This window comes from Sesamum indicum, linkage group LG2 (assembly GCF_026168435.1).
Source record: "Sesamum indicum cultivar Baizhima isolate 11 linkage group LG2, ASM2616843v1, whole genome shotgun sequence".
NCBI classification, from domain to species: domain Eukaryota; kingdom Viridiplantae; phylum Streptophyta; class Magnoliopsida; order Lamiales; family Pedaliaceae; genus Sesamum; species Sesamum indicum.
The window spans coordinates 11697700-11719495 of record NC_142658.1 but is presented as its reverse complement, the minus strand read 5'-3'; the positions used below and the strand labels follow the sequence as shown (position 1 = coordinate 11719495).

Sequence of the window (21796 nt, the reverse complement as noted above, 5' to 3'; positions counted from 1 at the left end):
GAAACAACCAAGGTAAAGTGTAAACCCCTTAGTTGAAATTAGGGATAATTACACTTCTTTCCTGATGTTTAAATAATCACACGTAGATTACATGTGGTTTGAGAAATTACATTTAGAATCTTTAAGGTTTGTTTTCAACTAACAGATAAGTTTCTCCATTAGTCAAAATTCACTAAATTTATTGATATTAGCGGAAAATAAAAAAAATCTATGTTAATTACCAATTGACTCATTACTGGCTTATTGCAAGTCAAATAAATATTTTTTATGACCAAATTACCCTCATACGTCTTCAAGTGCTAAAGCATGTGGAGGTATATTTTCATCGTTATAAGGGTAGTTTAGCTCCGAAAAAAGTTGTTTGACTTGCAATAAGTCAGTAATAAGTCAATGGATGATAAATATCAATTTTTATTTAATTTTTTTTTGTTAAATATAAGCAAATTTAATAAATTTTGATTAATGAAGGGACTTATTTACTAGATGTAAGTAAATCTCAAGGGTGATGGATGTAATTTTTTAAACCACAAAGAACTTAAGTGTAAGTATACTAAATTTTAAAAGAGGGAAGTGTAATTATTCTATAAGATTACCTTGGTTGGCGACGGCGAGAGAGAGCGGGGCAGGAGGGGATGACAATTTGTGTCAGAGTGAGCGAGTACAGTAAAATTAAGAGAGAGAAGAGAAAGAGAGCGAACTCGAGATCCGCCCCGCCTAATTTTCCCCATTCCGCAAAGATGGGTTTTGAGTTTTGACTTCTAAATTTTAGGTCTTTTCTTTTAACTACAAATAATTGTATTGCTATTTTAGTTAACAACTATTAATTAGAGTTAAATAATTTAAATTAATCATTTAATTAGAGTTAATATATTTATAATTCAACTAATATATTATTTTTAAATAAATAATATTAGTTTAGATTTAAATACATTAACATAATTTTCACTTTAAAATGAATTGTATAATATAAAGTATACATTCATCTAAATTATGAATTTTCTCATCAAGCAATATCATTTTCTAATGAATTATAAAATACAAAGAATACGTTCAACTAATATTTTTTTTTTCAATAAGTAATATTAGTTTAGATTTAGATACCTCTATTTATAAAGAAGTGTCCCTTTTCATCAAGGAACTGTATGTGCGTCCTATATCGAGGAGGACTCCTAATCCACAGGGAGTCTAGCTGGCTTAAGAGTCTGAATCCTTGAGAGAACCTCCCGCAACGCGTGTCTTTTATGCTGGATAAAGGGTGTAAGTGGAGTGCCCAAATAAATGCCACGTGTGCTGTGGAAATATGTGTAGACATAGGTTCTGGGCTGGTTGTTGCGAGTTGTGCTCTTGTTGGGATACCTTAAGTGGACGTCCTGGGCTTCTATATTCCTCTATGGGGTGCTCTGGACCTTTTTACTTGTTCTTGGGTCTAGTCTTTTTGAGCCATACACATCATTGTATAAAATAAAATATATGTTTATATAAATTATTAATTTTCTAATCTAGTCTTGGTGGTTGATGGACTTCTATTAATTATAGGCACAAATTTATTTTCAAAAACCTTCGACTAAGTAGTATAATAGATCTTGGTGGTTGATGGAAATGTCTAGAAAAAAATTACGCGATACGCTGCTATCTTTTTAAGGATTTGTTTAGTTGGGATGACAAGTGGGTGCATAAGAAAGGTAGAAGTAAAATGAATGTATATATAAGAAAAAGTTTAGTGTTTGGTTAAGGAGAATTGTCGGAGGAGAAGTAAAACTGGATGTATATGAAACTCATCCGAAGTCTAATTTTATTTCCGTCCAAAATTGAAGGAAAAGTGAATGTATAAGCCTAAAAAAACAAAAAAGTATATATTTTATTTTTATTTGCTCTATTGTCATATATATAATTTTTCTCAATTTTTTTTTCTTCCCACTAATAATACTGGTACATAATTTTTGAGAAAAGATGATCAAATAATAAAAAAAAAACTACATCATCTTCGATCATTTTATAATAAATGTGCAACACTCATTTTGATGAATATTTTTATTAATAAGGGAAACCTTTTGATGAACAATCTATCGTGGGGGTCTTTTTCTGTCGGTTTTCATAGAAAATATTTTTGTTCATAATAAGATTTTCAAATTTTTTATATACTAAAATTATTTTAGTATAATATTAACTTTTTTATTTTCTGATATAAACTGAAGAGAAATGATCAATCAGTAAAATTATAAAAATTAATTTTTTTTCTTCTGAATACTTTTTCATACCAAACAAAAAAATATATTTAAATTTATTTTTCTTTTAATCAGAAACAATTTGAAGGAAAACTATTGTTGTTTCGCCCCCTAGCTTTTCACTCCTCCTCCTCCACCTTTTTCAACCAAACGAAACTCTCAAGTCCTTTTGCGCATCTTTTGCTTATCTAGGTAACATCTTCCAATGTAGTCTTTATCTCCAAATTCCAAACTAATTAAACTAATATTCTTTCAATCACCAATCTCTTTTATACAATATCATACTAAAGAGAAATCCAATTTTTGTAAAAATTGCAATTTTAATCCCATAAATTAGGCTCATTTTCAATTTAATATTATTTATTATGATTTTCCCACATTATATCCCATAAGTTAGAAACTTTTTCATTTTAAGTTCTAACCTGACTTTTCCATCAAATAATTAAAGGAGAAGTCACGGGACCATTAGTCCATCATGTATTTGAACTAACAACCTCGTGACTTCTACATTAATTATTGGACGGAAAGTTCACGTGAGAACTAAAAATGAGAAAATTTCTAACTTATGGGATGCAATATTAAAAAATCTTAATAAATGGGCCTAAATTAGAAAAGTCTCTAAATATGAGACGAAAAATGCAATTTTCCCCAATTTTACAACCGAAAGGAAATAAGCAACAACATTGTTATTGAAGTAGTTACCTTCTTGGCCATGTCCACAAGGCAAGATCCCAAAAGGTTGATATCAGAAGGGATAGTGTATTCTGTATCAGGATTCCGAAAAAGGAGGAACTGCAGGAATTAGAAGGGTCATTAGCCCTCCACTCATCATCTCCACTTCTCTAGCGTCCAAGAATGCCTCAATATCCTTAGCGTACTGATTCAAATAGGCTTCACAAACTTCCTCTGACTATTGTGTACAGAATTTCACCTTTGTTCCAAGCTGGAGAACCACTTTCTCCGACCACCTTTGGCACCTGCGTAAGCCACTGGAGTGCCCAAGAAGAGTAAGCAAAGAGGAAGGACGATTCTGGCAAGAGGCGGGCGTGGAAGTCCCCAGGAACCCCGACAGCATTGTAATTCCTATGAGGTGGAAGGGAACTGAAAAGGGTATTGAAATCATTGGTGATAACATCGTTAAAGACCACGAAAAATTTAGGGACTTTGGGAGTGATGAGTCCTGAGGAAGCAGCATGTTTTTGGTAGATAGCTTTGCATGGCTGGAAAAGAGTTGTGGCCAGTTGAGCAGCCAAAGTCTGCAACCCAAAAGCCATTTGTGCTGGCTGAAGAAAGGACTTTGATGTCTACGTTCTTGGCAATTTCTTCTTCTATAATTGGCTTTGCAATATCCACTACTCCTCTCTGGAAAAGAAAACACACCAATCATAATATTGACAAAACTCTCATGAAAAGTTCATTCATAGCATATGGCCCCATTTATTTTGATGTACAAGTGAGTATAAAAAAATTAGTATAGATTAATATAATTTTTACTTTGTTGAATGGAAACACAATATTAAATCAAAACTCTGTACTAATTGTTACACTTGAATAACTAATACCACCTTGGAAGGTGGTATAAAATTAGCCCTAAGATTGCACCAAATGTGAATGACCATTATACTCTCGAAATTTGACTGAAATATTATTATTATTATTAATAAATAATAATAGTAATAGTAATGATAATAACAATAATAATAAATAAATAAATAATAATAATGACTATGATAATAAAATAATAATAATAATAATAATAATATATCCTATTTAGATAATACATATAAGTAGCCACTTGACTAATTATACAGTGGGTTTTTTATCATTCATTTAGTAAAGTATAATCCTATCATTCATTTAATACGATCCTCGTAGTAAACGGGGTCTATATCTATTTTCATCAACTACATAGTTCAATGTATCGATTGATATTCGAAGATATCGGGCAATTCACATATCCTAAATAGCTTCTGTCAATCCAAGGAAATCGAGCGATATCAAATATTATCTGAAACTATTACATATGGCCCATGTTATCTAATTTTATCTAATATTATTGCCGAAACAATAATTTTTTTTTTTTATGATACTAATAATTTTATTTTATAATTCTACTAGTTCTTTAGAATTTTTTATGCATTGTATAATGGAATTGTTTCATATTGTTCAATTATATTTCCATACGTCACGATGAATGTAGAATACCATCCACCGATATTATTTTCGATACCGCGATTTTAAACCACGTTCTGATACGACCATATATGGTTGATCAGCGCATGCAAAATTTTGTCGCCTGATAGAATACCTACACACACTTGTATGTGCACAAAAACAAGAAAACATACAGTAAGAATTGTACCTGGTAGGAGGAATTTCGGACATAGCTATGAGGTCCATCTCCAGCATTCATGGCATAGAGAGGTAGAGTTAGTCTTGGCAAAGCCTCGTTCGCAATGCTACCCGGCTTTCTGTTCTTGCAACTCATCTCTTCCGTTATGTGCAGTGTTGTAATCACTTTGCTGTATTTATAGTAAGCAACAATCTTTTTCACATGTTCAAATGAAGTGTATATATTTTGGAAATATGTAAATAAATAAAACAACCAATAACGACAGTCTCGTACTAGCTTAGTGCATGTGTCCTTCACCACTGTTGATGGGAATCTAGCAAGAAACACATGAAAAAGACAAAAATACCCCCATTAAGTTGCAAAAATACTTGAACGATAGGGATCCACGCATGTGGTTCTTATGAGGGTTGTGTCGTCCCTGACCCTGTCTGATCTCATACCACAATCGATGATCACTCAATTTATAAAAGATTGAGATTATGATACATGTATCTGTATATGTACAGACATTTTACCTGGCTTATAAATACCCCGACACAATTGCTGGACAAGGTATGCCATTTTGATTGAGCGATATATTCTACATCTTTTTTTTTTGGTCTTCCACCAGACCAATTTAAGGGGTTAAATTCAATTTACCTCTTGTGATATGTGAAATGAGCAAATACTACATGTGAAAAAAGAATTAGCAAATTACTCTCCTGTGTTTAAAAAAATGAAGTAATTACCCCCTATCAATGGTTTTGCTAGATAGGGTGTAATTTGCTTTTTTTTTTCCTCAAAATATAAGGAATAATTTGCTATTTAATTTTTCACGAAGGGATTTTTGCTCATTTATCATATCACATGGGGTATATTGCAATTTTCTCCTAGTTTAAATTAATATCGGAGGATATTAGTTGGGAACATTCCAACAAACTTAATATTTTGCTTGCTTTCTCAAGTCCTAAACACTTTTTTGAATTGGACCTTCCTTGAAGTCATGAGTGCGATCCCAAACTAAGAAAAAAATAATTTTAAAATAAAAAATAAAGGATGAGGAAAAAGAAGACAGAATTTTAGTTTACAATGTCTAAGTCTCTACTAAATTAAATTGTATATATATATATCCCATCATTTCTGTATGTATATATAATTAACAATTATTTTTGCTTTAAAATATATTATAAATAAGATAGATATATAAATCAATAGATCACACTTAAAAAATATATAAATAAATAAATTAACACTAATTTAGAGATATTATCGACAAAAAAAAATTGAATATAAGTGAAATTTTTCATATTAGTATAGATAAATAATATAGATCATATAAAGGAGAAGAAGAATTTAAGTAAGTGTGTTTGAAAATACATAATAATATTTTTGATAAATTAAAAAATTAGTATCGCAGTATAAGTAGTCGTTGATTACGAGCGATAATGAAGTTTCTTTTTCTTATACAGTATATAATGTCTTTAACGTTCAGAAGTTTATGATTACTTTCTCTGTCAATACGTTCAGCTGTTTATTTGCTGATGACTCCCAATAATTCATTAAATGACTGTTTGCTTGGAACACGACTTTTTATATTGTTAGACCTTTTTCTAATAATTATTTTTGACATTAAATTCCGTAAACACCACATTTTTATACACTAAAAGAATTATAATATTTAACCATAAATCAATAACAAATAACCGTAGTAAATGATTATTGACCACAGTTACGCAACGAATTTTTTATCGTAGTTTTTACGAGGATGGTGAAAACATTTTCCGCTTATGTTCTTACGATGACTCTTAGCCGTGACAAATAATTTTTTTTATAGTGGAAATACTAGTTTTTTTGTATTGGTTTTATTTTACCGTAATTAATAATAATCATTTACCACGATTTTTACCCGTAGCTACTAATATTGTAGCCGATTGTAATTTTTTTTTTTAGTGATAAAAGCTACCAATAACTTTTAATCCCAACATAATTATTTTTCATGCATGTAATTATAATTCATTAAATATTTTATTAATTTCTTCACTTAATCTTAAAAATGAGGTTAGTTTCGAAATTATTTACCTGTGTAACTAAGTATGAAATTATAAATTCAAATGTCATAATTATTTTTAGTAAATTGATTATTCCAAAATATATATTTCAAACAACTGAACCTAAGATTACTGTCAAGATTTTCAATTAAGTCGCACTCACACGTACAGGAATAGACATACATTAAACAATTGTCTGTTACGTATTAAATGAGAATATCCACACCACCTACCCTTGTTTGTAAAATTAGGTATCACATGGAAAACAGGAAGACCTCCCAAGCTGACCTTATCTACACATGTTTATTTTTATATATATTATATATAAAGTGAGAATACCTGTTTATTAATATCGATAAATTCGATTAGTTTTGACTGATAGATAAATTTATTTATTAGATGAAAACAAATTCTAAAAGTGTTAAATATAATTTTTCAAATTATAAGAGATTTATGTGTAATTACACTGAACCTCAGAGATAGAGAATGTAATTATCCCTTTATGTTATGATGTAGCAGTGCGGCTTTCACTCATTAAAAATAGTATCTTTGCAACGTCAGTAAATGTTTGGAAAATTCTAGCTTGGATCTAGTTCAATCAAATTTGAATCAATTATATAACATTTATCATGTAATTATTTTATAGGGCAAATTGCAATTTTCGTCCAGTTTTTTATGGGCGGTGGCATTTTCAATCCAGGTCTTTCCCAAAATAGAATATTGGAACAGTAATTAAAAAAATTTGGCAATTTTAGGACAAATTACCCTAAATCGGTCGGAATTGTGCACGAGGGAGGCACGTGAGCTTTTCAAAGTTGCCTGAAGCTGACGTGTCCGGTGAACTGCTTATGTGTAAAAAAAAAAGGGGGGGGGGGGGAATGACGTGGCATCGCTGACGTGGAAAAAAAGCCACGTCAGCTTGCCTATTGTTAAAAATCGCAAGTTTTCTTCTGCAAACAAAATTGACAGCTTACCCCCAATCTTTGCTTTACAAGAACCCTAGTTCGCTCCCAATCTTTGCTAGAAAAAATTCGCTCCCAAGCCAAGCCACGATTGAAAGAGAAATTGAGCAAGGAATTGAAGATGAGCAGTGTTTCATCCCTCGTCGAATGCTATTGTGGAAAGAGGACAGTGATTCGGACCTCATGGACTGAGATGAATCCTGGAAGGAGATTCCATTCATGTAAAAACTACAATGTAAGTGTGTTTTTCTATTTTGTTCATCTCCACGTAGCTGAGTTTTCTCCTCATTGTATTGTTAATTTTTCTTATCTTCTTAACTGATTGTAGATGGGTGGGTGTGGTTTTTTTGATTGGGAGGACCCTCCAATGTGTAGAAGGGCGCGTGCAATTATTCCAGGTTTATTGCGCAAGAAGAATGAAATGGAAGCTGAAATTTTGAAACTAAATTTCAAGCATGGAAGACTTTGGAGACTGACAATTGTTTTGTTGGTTGTTTGCATAATATGCATTTGGGTGAGTGTTGGATTGTGTTCGAAGAAGCAACAAGAAAAATGTAGGGTGTAGATGATGAAGAAGATGGTTAGGCTTAGTTCATATGTACTATTTTTAATTTGTAAGTGTTTGAATGTATTGTATTTAGTGTTTTTGAAGTTCTTGTATTACATTACAAAATCCATATGTAATCACTTGGTTATGTGTAATGGAATTTATCCCTGTTTTCAATATATTATATTTAGTCTCATCTTTCATTTAATTGTATTACAAATCCATATTTAAACATTTGGTTATGTGTAATGAAAGTTCTGTAAACAGAGTTTATGTGACTTGGACTGTGAACTCATAATTTCTGCAAGTACATGGACTGTGAACTCATGATTTCTGGCAAACTTTCTGCTAACAAAAATGTCATAATTTCTGGAAAAATACATTGCAATTTCTGATCAAATTCCTGCAAACAAAAAACTGAACAATGCAAACAAAAAATAGAACAATTAAGATTGAACTCATAATTTCTGTCAAAATTCTTACATTTCACTTGCACAATATCCACAAAAACTCATCCACAAAAACTATCCACAAACACTCATCATCTAACTGCATTCCTACTACCACAAACTATCCACAAACACTCATCATCTAACTGCATTCCTACTACCACAAACTATCCAAAAAAACTCATCATCTAACTGCATTCCTACCACCACAAACTGTTCACAAAAACTCATTAACTGACACACACTACTTTTGACCGTGATCATCTGAACTTTGGGAAGGCCATTTAGATATGTCAACCCACTTTCTCCCATGCTCCTTCACTATTGTCTTGGAAATAGGAGCTATTGGCCTGCTTGAAAAACAGGGCATGAAACTGGTACCAGTCATTGGAGGAGGTGTCCTGATGTTGAGTCTAGGTTGCAATGTCACTTGGGGTTGGAAGGACATGTTTGCGTTGGTCATTTGCAATTGTTCGTACATCGTAGGCCCTTGAACACATGGTGGAGTGGGTGTAGGGCCAGGTTCTGTCAGTATTTCTGGCTCCAAATCATGCTGCATTGGCTCATGTTGTTCCACAATTGGAGGAAAAATTGTAGCAGGATCATTTACTCCACTATTTGTAGCAGGCATAGACACCTAATTCAATAACATTGAACACAGTGTCAATCAATTTGCAAAATAGGATTAAACACCCATAAAATGTTAGCAGACTTACCCTATTTGGATCTTCATAGACAGAATGTCTCCTCTTCCTTGTATTACTTGTAGATGATGAACCTGCCTGAAAATGAAAATTAATATACAAAAGAGTACATTAGTTTATATGTATACAACATATTATGTATAGAAATAAAAGTGAATATTGAGGTACCTTTGAAAACAATGTATTCATTTGAATCTCATCAAGCCCAGGTTCTTGCATGTCCTTATATAAGGCACATCCCTTTGCATTATGCCCCTCTTCACCACATATCTTGCAGTGGTGTTTGACATGTTGCCTTTTGAGTTTAATTTGTTTATTTTTCTGTCCACCTTTTTCTTTACCTTCATCAGGCTCTCTATTTCTTGCTCCAGCAGGTCTTCCAGGACCCCGTCCAAAGTTTGGAGGCAATGGAGGAATGAAGCCTGTCTCAGCCCACAGCAATTCACCACTGATTGGTAGTATAGCAGGCTCATACACTGACTTGTATGTATCCACATTGTAGTAAGGGTGAACTATCTCTTCAGGCTGTAAATTTTGATTAAAAATTGCACTGCATGCATGCTTGCAAGGGATTCCTGACAACTGCCACAATCTACATGTACATGTTCTCCTCTCCAAATCCACTGAGAACTGACTCCCATCATAACATGAAATTTGATAGTATCTATCATTTGCCTTAATAGGGATGCAGTCACCAATTTTATCAATATGTTTTTGCAGCAACTTTTTAATTTTGGGGCACAGAGTTCCTTTCCACTTCTTGGATGCTTTCTCCCTATTTTCTTGCAATCTTCGCATTAGATATTCCCTTATCCATTCTAGCATTGTAAGAATAGGCTTATCTCTTGCATCTATTACGTTTGCATTGAAGCTTTCACAACAATTATTAAGTAACATGTCACATTTTGGCAATTCAGTAAAATGTGACTTACTCCACTCACTTGGGGGCTTTTCATTCAACTAATCAAAAGCTTTCTCATCTAACTTCTTTATCTCTTCCATTCTTAGTTTAAACTCCCCCACTGTGCTTGCTCTTGCTGCTTTCCACATTGCATTTTTATATGCAAGACCCCTAAAACCCGCATTTTTGAAATTATTGTGTAAATGTCTTACACAAAACCTGTGTGCAGCATTAGGAAAGACACTTTGAAAAGCCTGTACAAGTCCTTTCTATTTGTCTGACATAAAAGTGTATTCACTGTCCCTCTGAATACACACATCCTGTTTTAGCACCGTTAAGAACCATTCCCATGTGTCTGTAGACTGCCTCTGGACCACAGCATATGCAATGGGGTACAAGTTATTATTCGGGTCCACCCCGACAGCAGTTAGCAATATTCCCTTATGAGGTCCCTTCAAATGACAACCATCTACACATATAACAGGCCTACAACCTCCCAAAAAACCCTGCTTCAAAGCACTGAAACAAACATAGAACTTTTCAAATCTGTTCTGCCCATTTTCATCATTAATCCCCAATATGACAGTTGAACCAGGGTTTGTTTTCCTAAGTTCCTCTGCATAATCCCATAATTTTGTGAATTGATACTCCGGGCTTCCTTCCAGTTTCTTTAAAGCTTCTCTCTTGGCCCTGTACGCTTGATCTCTAGACACATGACATCTAAGCTGATTTATGATGTCTACCCTCCATCCCTTTACACATCTTTTTGGATCAGACTTGAAGTCTTGAAGATATCTTTCACTTAGCCAACTAGTTTTCACATTTTTTACTTTGAATACTTGTGGGCATGTGTGCTCATCTTTGTACAGATTAACTTGGAAAGTTTGTTCATTCTTCAACTTTGTTGCATGTATTTTCCACTCACATCCCTCCCCAGAACACACAGCATAGACTCTGAAGGAATCATTCTTAGTGAATTTCACAGTTCTCTTATTTTTTATTGCATGTGATTGCACTGCTTTTTTGAACTCTTTCTTGGAACTAAATATCATTCCCAATTCAAGTGCAGGATCATACATTTGATCTGGATTGAATGCAACAAAATTAGGCCCATTCTCCTCATCATCTGACTGTCTATGCTCATCGAGATCATTCTCACTAGCCACCATATCAATTGATTCATTTTCAGAGTTGTCTTCGTCAACATCATTTGATCCACTGTCAATACCTATATCATTTTCATTGTCTAAAAACTCCACATTTTCTTCAAATATACCCACACCCCTTGCCTCAGTTTCATTGTTAATTTCATCATCCTCCTCACCCCTTGTTTCAGCATTTATGTCATTTCCTCCTCCTACAACTCTCAAAAATACTATGTCATCATCATCCGCTACTTTAGTTTTTCCCTTCTTCTTCTCCATCACCTTCCCCTTCCCCTTCCCCTTTGCTTTTGTTTTACCCCTTTTCCCCCTCACTGGACCAGTTTCAACAGCAACCTCATTAGGTTTTGGAGGCGTATGTTCAATATATACTGTAAATTCTCTGCTTTTCATGTGATCTAAAGCTTGTTCTAGTATGTCTTCATCACTGAACAACAGTTTAAAGCCACCATTTTTAATTATGTAAAACCTGATTCCTTCCCCAGAAACCCCACATTTTTCAGCAAACAGTTCAAGATTTTGCCTGTTCATATGTGTCACATTCACATAATCAAATTTCTGTAATTTTCCACCAATGCAAGCTACAACAGGCATGTTTCTAAGTTCACCCCCATAGTACACAGCTACTGTTATGGATTCTGTTTCAGGGTCTGTAAACAGAGCATAAAAAAAAACCTAAGCAACATACAAATAACAACACACCATACCAACACCAATATTATAATAGTAATTTCATGGGGGACCACATTTCCCCTTTAGAAAATAGCAATACAAAAAGAAAAAAAAGAAACAGATACACTGACAAAATGACGAAGAACAGTCATCTTCAGGGGACCATGTTCCCCTTTTCACAATACCAAATTTAATTCCTTTAAATAATACTCTGATAGCACTAAGCACAATGCAAGCAAAATAACAAAATAAAATGGAGGAACCACTTACGATAAGCAGGCGGTGGCATTTTCAAATGCCTGTCTGCGCGAATGACGACCATCTTCCCACGATTGATTTTACCGCAGTGAAATTTCCTTTCCTTCGTGCTAAAACTCAGTAATCACGTTTTTAAATCTTTTTCTTTCTCTATAGTTTAGGTATTTGGCTTCAATATTTACCCCTCTTTCTTTACCCTAATCTGTAAAAGAGGGGAGAAGACGACAGCAGCACGTGCTTCAGACGTGCTGGCTATTTTCCCTCCAATTCTATCCACGTTGGCAAGCTGACGTGGCTTTTTTTCCACGTCAGCGATGCCACATCATCCCCCCCCCTTTTTTTTTACACATAAGCAGTTCACCGGACACGTCAGCTTCAGGCAACTTTGAAAAGCTCACGTGCCTCCCTCGTGCACAATTCCGACCGATTTAGGGTAATTTGTCCTAAAATTGTCAAATTTTTTTAATTACTGTTCCAATATTCTATTTTGGGAAAGACCTGGATTGAAAATGCCACCGCCCATAAGAAATTGGACGAAAATTGCAATTTGCCCTATTTTATAATGTAGAAAAAATTATCAATAACATTTACTATGTGATTTGTTGAGTCCAACCAAATTTGACGCGAAGGAGAATTTTCCAGAAATCCTTGTCGATTTCCTATTCCGAACCCCTTTAATTAGGAAACATACTAACCACGTTATATCAATCCATTCAATGGCCCAACAGCACTGTGCCATTGTATTTTCTGCTTTAAAATATATTGTATTTTCTCTTCCATTTATTTAATTTATATATATACTAATTATAGTTCCACGTGATTCTCATGATCATATAAAAAATTATAATATAAAATAAAAAATATATATAATAAGAAAATAAAAGTCGAATAAAAAAATATGGGGTAAGGTGATAGAGAAAAAATATATTGTAATTAAGTTTATTAAAAACATAAAAACTTATTAGAAAAATAAAGAAAAAAATTCAGAGACCCTCCTGTGATAATAGGAATGTTCAAAAAGCCCCCTATAAAAATTAAAATATCAAATAACCCCCCTGTGATATAAAATAAAGTTTAAAAAAATCCTTCTTTACAAAATTTGGAACACGTACTTTGACTACGATTTTTCGATGAAAGTACTATTTTTTTTTTTATATTTTTGTCCTTCTCTCACAGTTAATATATAATATTATATATATATTTATTAATAATGAAATATTATCTTTATAATGATTATTTAAAATATTATTTTTATAATAATTATTTAATTAAATTATTATATATTTTTTAATAATAAAATATTATTTTATATAATAGTTATTTAATTATTTATATAATAATATATTATTCAAATTAAATTATAAAAACATTTGCAGCAGCGGCGCCGCAGAGGAGGGCACCGCGCCCTCCTCACCCCTAGGCGACGGCTATCGCCCAACACAGCGAGGGAGACGGTCGTTGCCCATATCTTTGAAAGCGACACGATCGCCTCACTGGAGGGTGACCGCCCAAAAGGGCGCTGGAGGGGAAGGGGAGGGGGCTGGAGGCGAGAGGGGTGGGGGTGGGGGGTGGGGTTTATAATTACTATTTTATTTTATTTATAAATTATAATTATATATATTATAAATATATTTTAATAGTATAAAATTATATATATTATAAATTAAAATAATTATACATTAATAAGTCTAGTTTGACCTGTTGACTAAAAGGGGTATTTTAGTCATTGTTTTTAAAAAAATAGGCTTAAATTAATCAGGGGGCGGTGTGATTATTTATTCGTAACATGGGGGTGATTTTTGATATTAAAAATTTCATAGGGAGATTGTTGATATTTTTATATATCACAGGGGGTCAAAATAGATTTAACCCGAAAAATAAAATATGGAGAAGTTTGCAGAAAGAGAAATATGGAATAGTACTGGGTGAGAGAGAAAAAAATTATAAAATTGTGTAAATTACTAAAAAATCTTAAAATTATTATTCTGACCAAATTTATTTGGAAGGGAAGAAATGAATTTAAGGGTAAATTTGGGTATTCAAAAATTGGTATGACAAAAAGTTTTATTTTATAATAGTACTAGCCGTTGTGGCACGTCGTTCCTACATGCATATAATAAATAATCTTTCACGCTTTAAGATATATTATAAATAAGAGTAAAATATATAAATCAATACATGACATTAACAAAAAGCAAGAAAGAAAAAAAATTAGCAATTTATCAATTAATGTAAATTTTAAAAAGTCAAAGAAGTTAGTTATTTTCTCATGAAGAACATTTTTGACTTTATAAAAAATTAGGGTGATGGAGTCACTTACCATCGTATATGAGTGTGGATGGACTTTTCTTCTTATATTAACATGTACATATATATAAATATAAATATATATATATATATTATGGGAGATTGTCATGCAATGCCCAGTTAAAAATGCTCAAGAGGTCATCAATTAAGGGCTCGTTTGGTTCATATGATAGAATTAGGCGTGATGGGATTGGGTAGGATGAGAAATTGAATGATAATTAATTCCACCTTCCATTATATATTGTTTGATTTGAGGTATTATATGTGTGATATCCATGAGATAATATAATATAGTATTTGGTTGAAAGAAATAATAAAGGATAATTAAATGTAAAAATACTATTAAGGATATCCTTTTCTAACTTATTTTTATTTTTATATTATAATTTGTGAATGATTATGCAAAAAAAAAAAATCTCTAAATTGTTTATTGAAATATAAAATTTAAAATAAAACTAATTTATGGATCAATATTTCTTTTTTTTTTTTCTATATCCATAAGAGCAGGAGTTTTAAATACACGTTCAATTTGACAACTAATCAAAACTCATATTTTTTAAAAATCCCAACAAAAAAGTAATATTTTTTTATTATATGTTATTATCTAATTATTATAATTTAATATATGATTTTTTTAATTATTTAGAAAAATGAAAAACTCTGACGGTTGTTTCATACAAGTCATCACGTATTATTTGTGGAGGGAAGAAATAGATAAAAAGAAAAAAAGAGGAAGAGGGGAGAGAGAGAGAGAGAGAGAGAATGGAGTGTGAAAGGGCAAATGAGGAAAGATATTTTTAATACAAGTTTATAATAATTGGTGGAATTATGTATCCTACCTAAGAGATAGGATTCATTATTTTATAAAACTGTATAAATAGGATTGAGCCCAGTATTAATACTAAACTCTAATAATATCAACCAAAAATGTAATTATGCATAATAAACAGTTTTATCATACTTAATTATACGAATCAAACGAGACCTAAATGATGGCTCATTCTCGATATTTATCCACTCTGTTACAAAAATCAACATTGGTACACCGAAGACGAGAACAGCCGAAACAAGCACACGGATCGCAGCATTATAAGAAATACAAATAACATTTCTTCAGTAAATTTGTTTGGATTCAAATGCTTGTTAATTTTCATGAATTTACAACAACCCCAAATCGAATTGCAATCACAACTACACATTTATACTATCCCTTTTTGCATACTTGGATTTTTTGTAAACATATTTACTCAAATTTTAGGAATAATTACACTTTTTTCCCATAAGATTACATGTAATTACACCTTCCCACAAGGTTAGATGTAATTACACGTAAGTTCTTTATAGTTTGGAAAATTACATCTAGTACTCTTGAGGGTTTACTTTCGTCTAACAAATAAGTCCATCCGTGGTCAAAATTCACCAAAATTGTTGATATTAACAAAATAACTGAATGCAAATTGATATTTAACCTAAATTGACTATTAGTGGCTTATTACAGGTAAAATGATTTTTTTCCATCTAAACTACCCTTATAACGATGAAAATACACATCCTCACATGCATTAACATGTAAAGACATATGAGGGTAATTTAGTCATAAAAATATTTATTTGAATTGCAATAAATTAATATAATAAGTCAATCGAGGTAAAAATAAATTTTTCTTTTCAATTTTTTGTTAATATCATCATATTCAGTGAAGTTTGACTAATGGAAAAAGTTATTTGTTAGATGAAAGCAAATAATGCTAGATGTAATTTCCCAAACTATATTGGGAATTTATGTCTAATTTGAGGAGTAGCTAGGGGAGTGTAATTACCCGAAATTTTAAGAAAAAGCTTGAGCAGGTTCTAAACAAGAGGATACTTATAACATATATACAGATATCTAATTCTACAACCGAAAGGAAATAAGCAACAACATCGCATGCTGAGTTAACATATAATAGTACGTATCATTATGCCATGAGAACCCTTTGAATCCGTAGTATTGTAACATTAGTCGGATTTTCGCTTGAGGACTGCCAGAATGACTATGGATTTATCGTTGTTGGGGTTCTGGAAAACCGGTGAGGCTGCAAGTTTCTGTATATACAGGTCGAACAATTCATCGATGACTTCACTTCCAAAGTGATCTGCGAGCAGTCCTTCATGGACAGCCCTGATAAATGCTGCACGGGCCTTGACGCTGGGCAAGCTGTGCTTCCCGGGGTTGTTTAGTATCTCCAATCTTTCCAGGCTGAAACTGTGGCTCCTCTCTAATATGGGCTTCAACTGTTCTGGGGTGGGAAAGTAGTACGGGAGGTTGAACGAGTCAACTTTGGCTTCACAGAATCTTCCCTGCAAGAACATTCACATCCATCATTTGGAGGATATACATTGATCAAATTCTTGGTTATGGTTTCTTCCTGCAGATATGAGCAAAGATCTAGATGTTGGTTGATATTGAACCCTTAGCAAGAATCTTGGGGTAATATTTTGTTACATATATGGATGATTATTGATACCAGCAAAATGATACAGCATTGCGTTCTTCTTTTCAATCTTTGGGCCACAAAGCTATGGAAAATTCTTGTCGGTACCTGGTTCGATCTGAACTAATTCAATCACAGTGCAGATGTATACTTGCTCTGTGATTCGTCACTTTTTCTAAACTGTACACCAATCACTTGCTATGTGACTGGTTCAGGTTCGATCGAGCCGAGTCCGGGCAAGAATTTTCCAAGAACTACTTACCTCCGTTAGTTTGCTACTGAAAGGATCATGTGCAATTAAGCCTCCGTTAGTTTGTTATCGGAAGGATCATGTGCAATTAATTGCATTTCACTACTAAAGAACCCTATAATATGGTATCAAAACTGTAATTAACTACTTCAAATTTAATGATCACGTGAACATGGTCATTCTATTAGAATTTCCAATTGCAGTCCTAAATCTTAGTTCCATTAAAGTTCTAATGAAAACAACTGGTACAACATGGCATAAACTCTGTTAAGTACTCTTCAGAGGAAATAAGGTTGTTCCCATAAGAAATTTAAAGGAATTAAGGTTCGGGATTAAAAGTATAAATTTTCTGGAATTAAGGAATGTAATCTGGTAAGTTAAAAAATAATGGGACAAAAATTACAAAAAAAATTAACTTGTAGGACGTAAAATGTAATTTTTCCGAAAACATTTATGACGGTTTAGTTTTGATCAAAAACATTAACCATGACACAATATTTTAGCAGCCGCCTACAAAATACCAATAAATAATCGTCGGATAATCGTAATAATTATTATTCTTAAAAAGAATTTATCATTTACTATGATGATTAACCACCTCAAGAAATTATATTTTCTCAGCATTTTTTATACATGATAAATTGTTATTGAAACAGTTACCTTCTTGGCCATGTCCATGAGGCAAGATCCCAAAAGGTTGACATCAGAAGGGTAAGTGTATTCAGTATCAGGATTCCAAAAAGCAGGAACTGCAGGAATTAGAAGGGTCATTAGCCCTCCACTCATCATCTCCACTTCTCTAGCGTCCAAGAATGCCTCAATATCCTTAGCATACTGATTCAAGTAGGCATCGCAAACATCCTTTCTGTCTTTTGTGTACAGAATTTCCCCTTTGTTCCAAGCCCGAGAACCACTTTCTCCGACCACCTTTGGCACCTCTGTAAGCCAATGCAGTGCCCAAGAAGAGTAAGCAAAGAGGAGGGACGATTCTGGCAGGAGGCGGGCGTGGAAGTCCCCAGGAACCCCGACAGCATTGTAATTCCTATGAGGTGGAAGGGAGCTGAAAAGGGTATTGAAATCATTGGTGATAACATCGTTAAAGACCACGACAAATTTGGGGACTTTGGGAGTGATAAGTCCTGAGGAAGCAGCATGTTTTTGGTGGATAGCTTCAGTGATGATTTGCATGGCTGGAAAAGAGTTGTGGCCAGTTGAGCAGCCAAAGTCTGCAACCCAAAAGCCATTTGTGCTGGCTGAAGAAAGGACTTTGATGTCTACGTTCTTGGAAATTTCTTCTTCTATGATTGGCTTTGCAATATCCACCACTCCTCTCTGAGAAAGAAAACATACTAATCATAGTATGTGACAAAACTCATATAGAAAAGTTCATTCTGCATATGGCATATATATATATATATACACATATATATGCGTATATTTCGTGGACTTTCAGATTACATGATTCAAAGTATCCGTCGATATCCAATTATAATATTGCCCGATGCACATTCAGATTGGTCGTTATCTATTCGTGAAAATCTAGTGATATAAAATGTTAACTATTATATTCGGATAGTTTCGCCAGTACAATGATTTGATATTTTCTTATACCTTTTTTTAGAAATTTTTAAGCATTATATAATGTACTTTTTTCATATCGCTTGATAATATTTTTGATTCGTTGTGATCGATGTGGAATACCTGCCGATATTATCACCAATAGTCACATATATGTATATATATATATATATATGGTTGATCAGCTCATGAAAAATATTTGGTCGGTAGCCAGAATCATGGTTCAAAGTCGCGGTATCGGTGATAATATCGATGTTATTGTTCCACTTCGATCACTGCGTATCACGATATTATCGGGTGATACCACACAAATATCATAAAATGCTCAAAAAAATCCCAAAAAAAATAAAATTACAAAAAAAAATTAGTTTCACAAATTACTATATTATATAACAAATTAAAAATTTTATCATATCAAACATCAATAAAATTAATCATAAAAATGCTTAAGATAAATATACATCATGCCACTGAAATATGATGACCTATTATTTTTAACAAAAACTATCAATACATCTCAACTGCAAGATTTAATTTAATCCAAAAATTTACTCTACTTTTTGTCATTTGATCATTTTTTTTTTGTAACTTGATTTCTACTTTTTCGCTATCATGGCAACTTCAACCCTCAACCTAGAGGATTTCTATCACTATAACATAGGAGGACTCTCAACTTGGACAACTTCTAGTATCACCAAAATCCTTGGAACTAAGCCGCTAACGACCAAGATCTTCTCAACCCGAGAAAACTCCGAAAATCAATAGATTATTTAGATTTAGAGCATTCGAATTATCGATGAACATAAGCGGGCAAGAAACATACCAAGCATTTCTGCTCATATTATTTTATGGGTCGTGTGATCGGATTCAAACGATAATATTATTATATCGATGATAATATCGAATAACATCGGATATTATTAGTGATACGAAGTCACCTCACATAATATATGTAATTGGGTGATTTTATCGGATCGGCTCTTATCAGCTGATATCATCGGATGTCGGCCACAACTTTGAACTATGGCCAGAATACCAACACGCACTTGTATATGCATAAAAGCAAGAAAACATACAGTAATATTTGTACCTGGTAGGAAGAATTTTGGACATAGCTATGAGGTCCATCTCCTCCATTCATGGCATAAAGAGGTAGAGTTAGTGTTGGCAAAGCCTCGTTCGCAGTAATATCCGGCTTGCTGTTCCCGCTAGTCATCTTTTCCGGCAGGTACTGCAGTGTTGCAAATTGCTTGTAATGACTTTGCTGTATTACGTGATATGCAACAACTAATGAAGACTCTCTCGAACTAGCTTAGTGCATGGATGTTGCAAAATACTTGTACGATAGGGATCTGCGTATTTTTTATTCGAGTCGGGTCGCACCCCTCCCCCTAAGTTGCAAAATACTTCAACCTATCAATCCACGTATTTATAATTCAGGTTACATCGCTTCGGAACCAAATTCTTGATTACTCAAAATATGAAAAGTTGATATCATGACACCTGGATCCGTGTAGGTTCAAACATTTGATTCTAGTAAATACTTGAGAATTCTTTTGGGGCAAAGTATGTAATTTTGATTGAGAGAATATTCTATATTTTTTCTCTGGATCTTACATGATTAACTTAAGTATCGGAAAATTCAGTCGACAACTTTCTAAGAAACCTAATGTTTGCTCGTTTTTTTATGTTCCAGCACTTATTTGAATTGGACTTCCCTCGACGAGCCAAGGCCAATTAAAATTATTTTTTTTTAAAAAAAAAAAGGAAGAAGAGTTTTAGGTTATAATGTTGAAGTCTCTACTAAATTATATAAGCATTGGTCCCAATAATATTTTTTAATGTGTAGAAGATTATGATTAATTTCTTTCTCAGACTTTTCAGCAATTTGAAATGGTTCCCAATAATTCACCAAATGACTGTTTGTCCCTGCAATTGTGTGGCTCATATTTCCAGTAATCACTTTTGATAAAAGTTAAAGATTTATAATTTTTAGTCCCATCACAATTATTTTTTCATTAAATATTTTTTGAATTTCTTCAATTGATCTTGACAATGAGGAAAGATTTGAAATTATTTATAATCTACGTCTGTATAATTAATTATGAAATCACTACAAGAAAATTGGTCAGTAGCAATGAAAAAAATTAGTGTCCAGCTAATTATTAAGTAAAATTTTAATTGCTAATTTACGTTATTTGATACAAGAAATTTACTCACTATTGAATTTAGCAACAAAATTTTACTTGATAATGAATGTGGCAACAATTTATTTAAAAAATATATTAAATAGTTTGCTTTTAGCATTATTTTTTTTATAATTGAATTGTGAATCCCAAAATTCTCATAATTTTTTAAATTAATTATTTCAAAATACATTCATCGAAAATCAATTATGCAATGTGAGGATTTTCAATTTTTTCCACGAAAATATTGGTTATTACGGCATGCGCAAACGTACCACGTGCATACAATCTCAAAAGAATTATCTATTAAGTATTGAATGAGATGATTCAGATCACCCACCGTTTTATAAGATTAGGTATCACGTGAAAACAAGAAGACCTCGTAAGTTAATCTTATCCGCACCATTAAAATATACATACAATTTTTTTGATTTAAAAAATTATATCTAGCATCGATGAGTTTGCTTCAATCTAATTAATAAATTTCTCCATTAGTCAAAACTCACTGAATTTACTAATATTATATAAAAAACTAGATCGAAGTTTATATTTACCCTCGGCTGACTTATTACTGGTTTATTGTAGGTCGAATAAATTTTTTTATGACCAGATTATATACCCTCATACGTCTTTCACACGTTAATACATGTGAGAAGATATAACCGTTATAAAAACAATTTAGCCGAAAAAAATTTGTTTGATCTGCAATAAGTTACTAGTAAGTCAATCGAAGGCAAAATA

At 32.7% G+C, this 21796-nt stretch overlaps 1 protein-coding gene and 1 pseudogene across 1 annotated transcript; both read right to left on the bottom strand.

Moving 5' to 3' along the window:
* Positions 1-1152: 1152 nt before the first annotated feature.
* LOC105155560 (loganic acid O-methyltransferase pseudogene) lies at positions 1153-4713 on the bottom strand (annotated as a pseudogene).
* Positions 4714-16414: 11701 nt separating this feature from the next.
* On the bottom strand, positions 16415-20357 carry LOC105155536 (loganic acid O-methyltransferase-like). Its single transcript, XM_011071429.3, has 3 exons — positions 19960-20357; positions 17952-18623; positions 16415-16907 (listed from the first exon to the last, which is right to left on the bottom strand). Exons 1-3 carry the CDS (start codon positions 20083-20085, stop codon positions 16566-16568), a joined length of 1140 nt encoding a protein of 379 aa, XP_011069731.1. The 5' UTR covers positions 20086-20357; the 3' UTR covers positions 16415-16565.
* Between the last annotated feature and the right edge of the window lie 1439 nt (positions 20358-21796).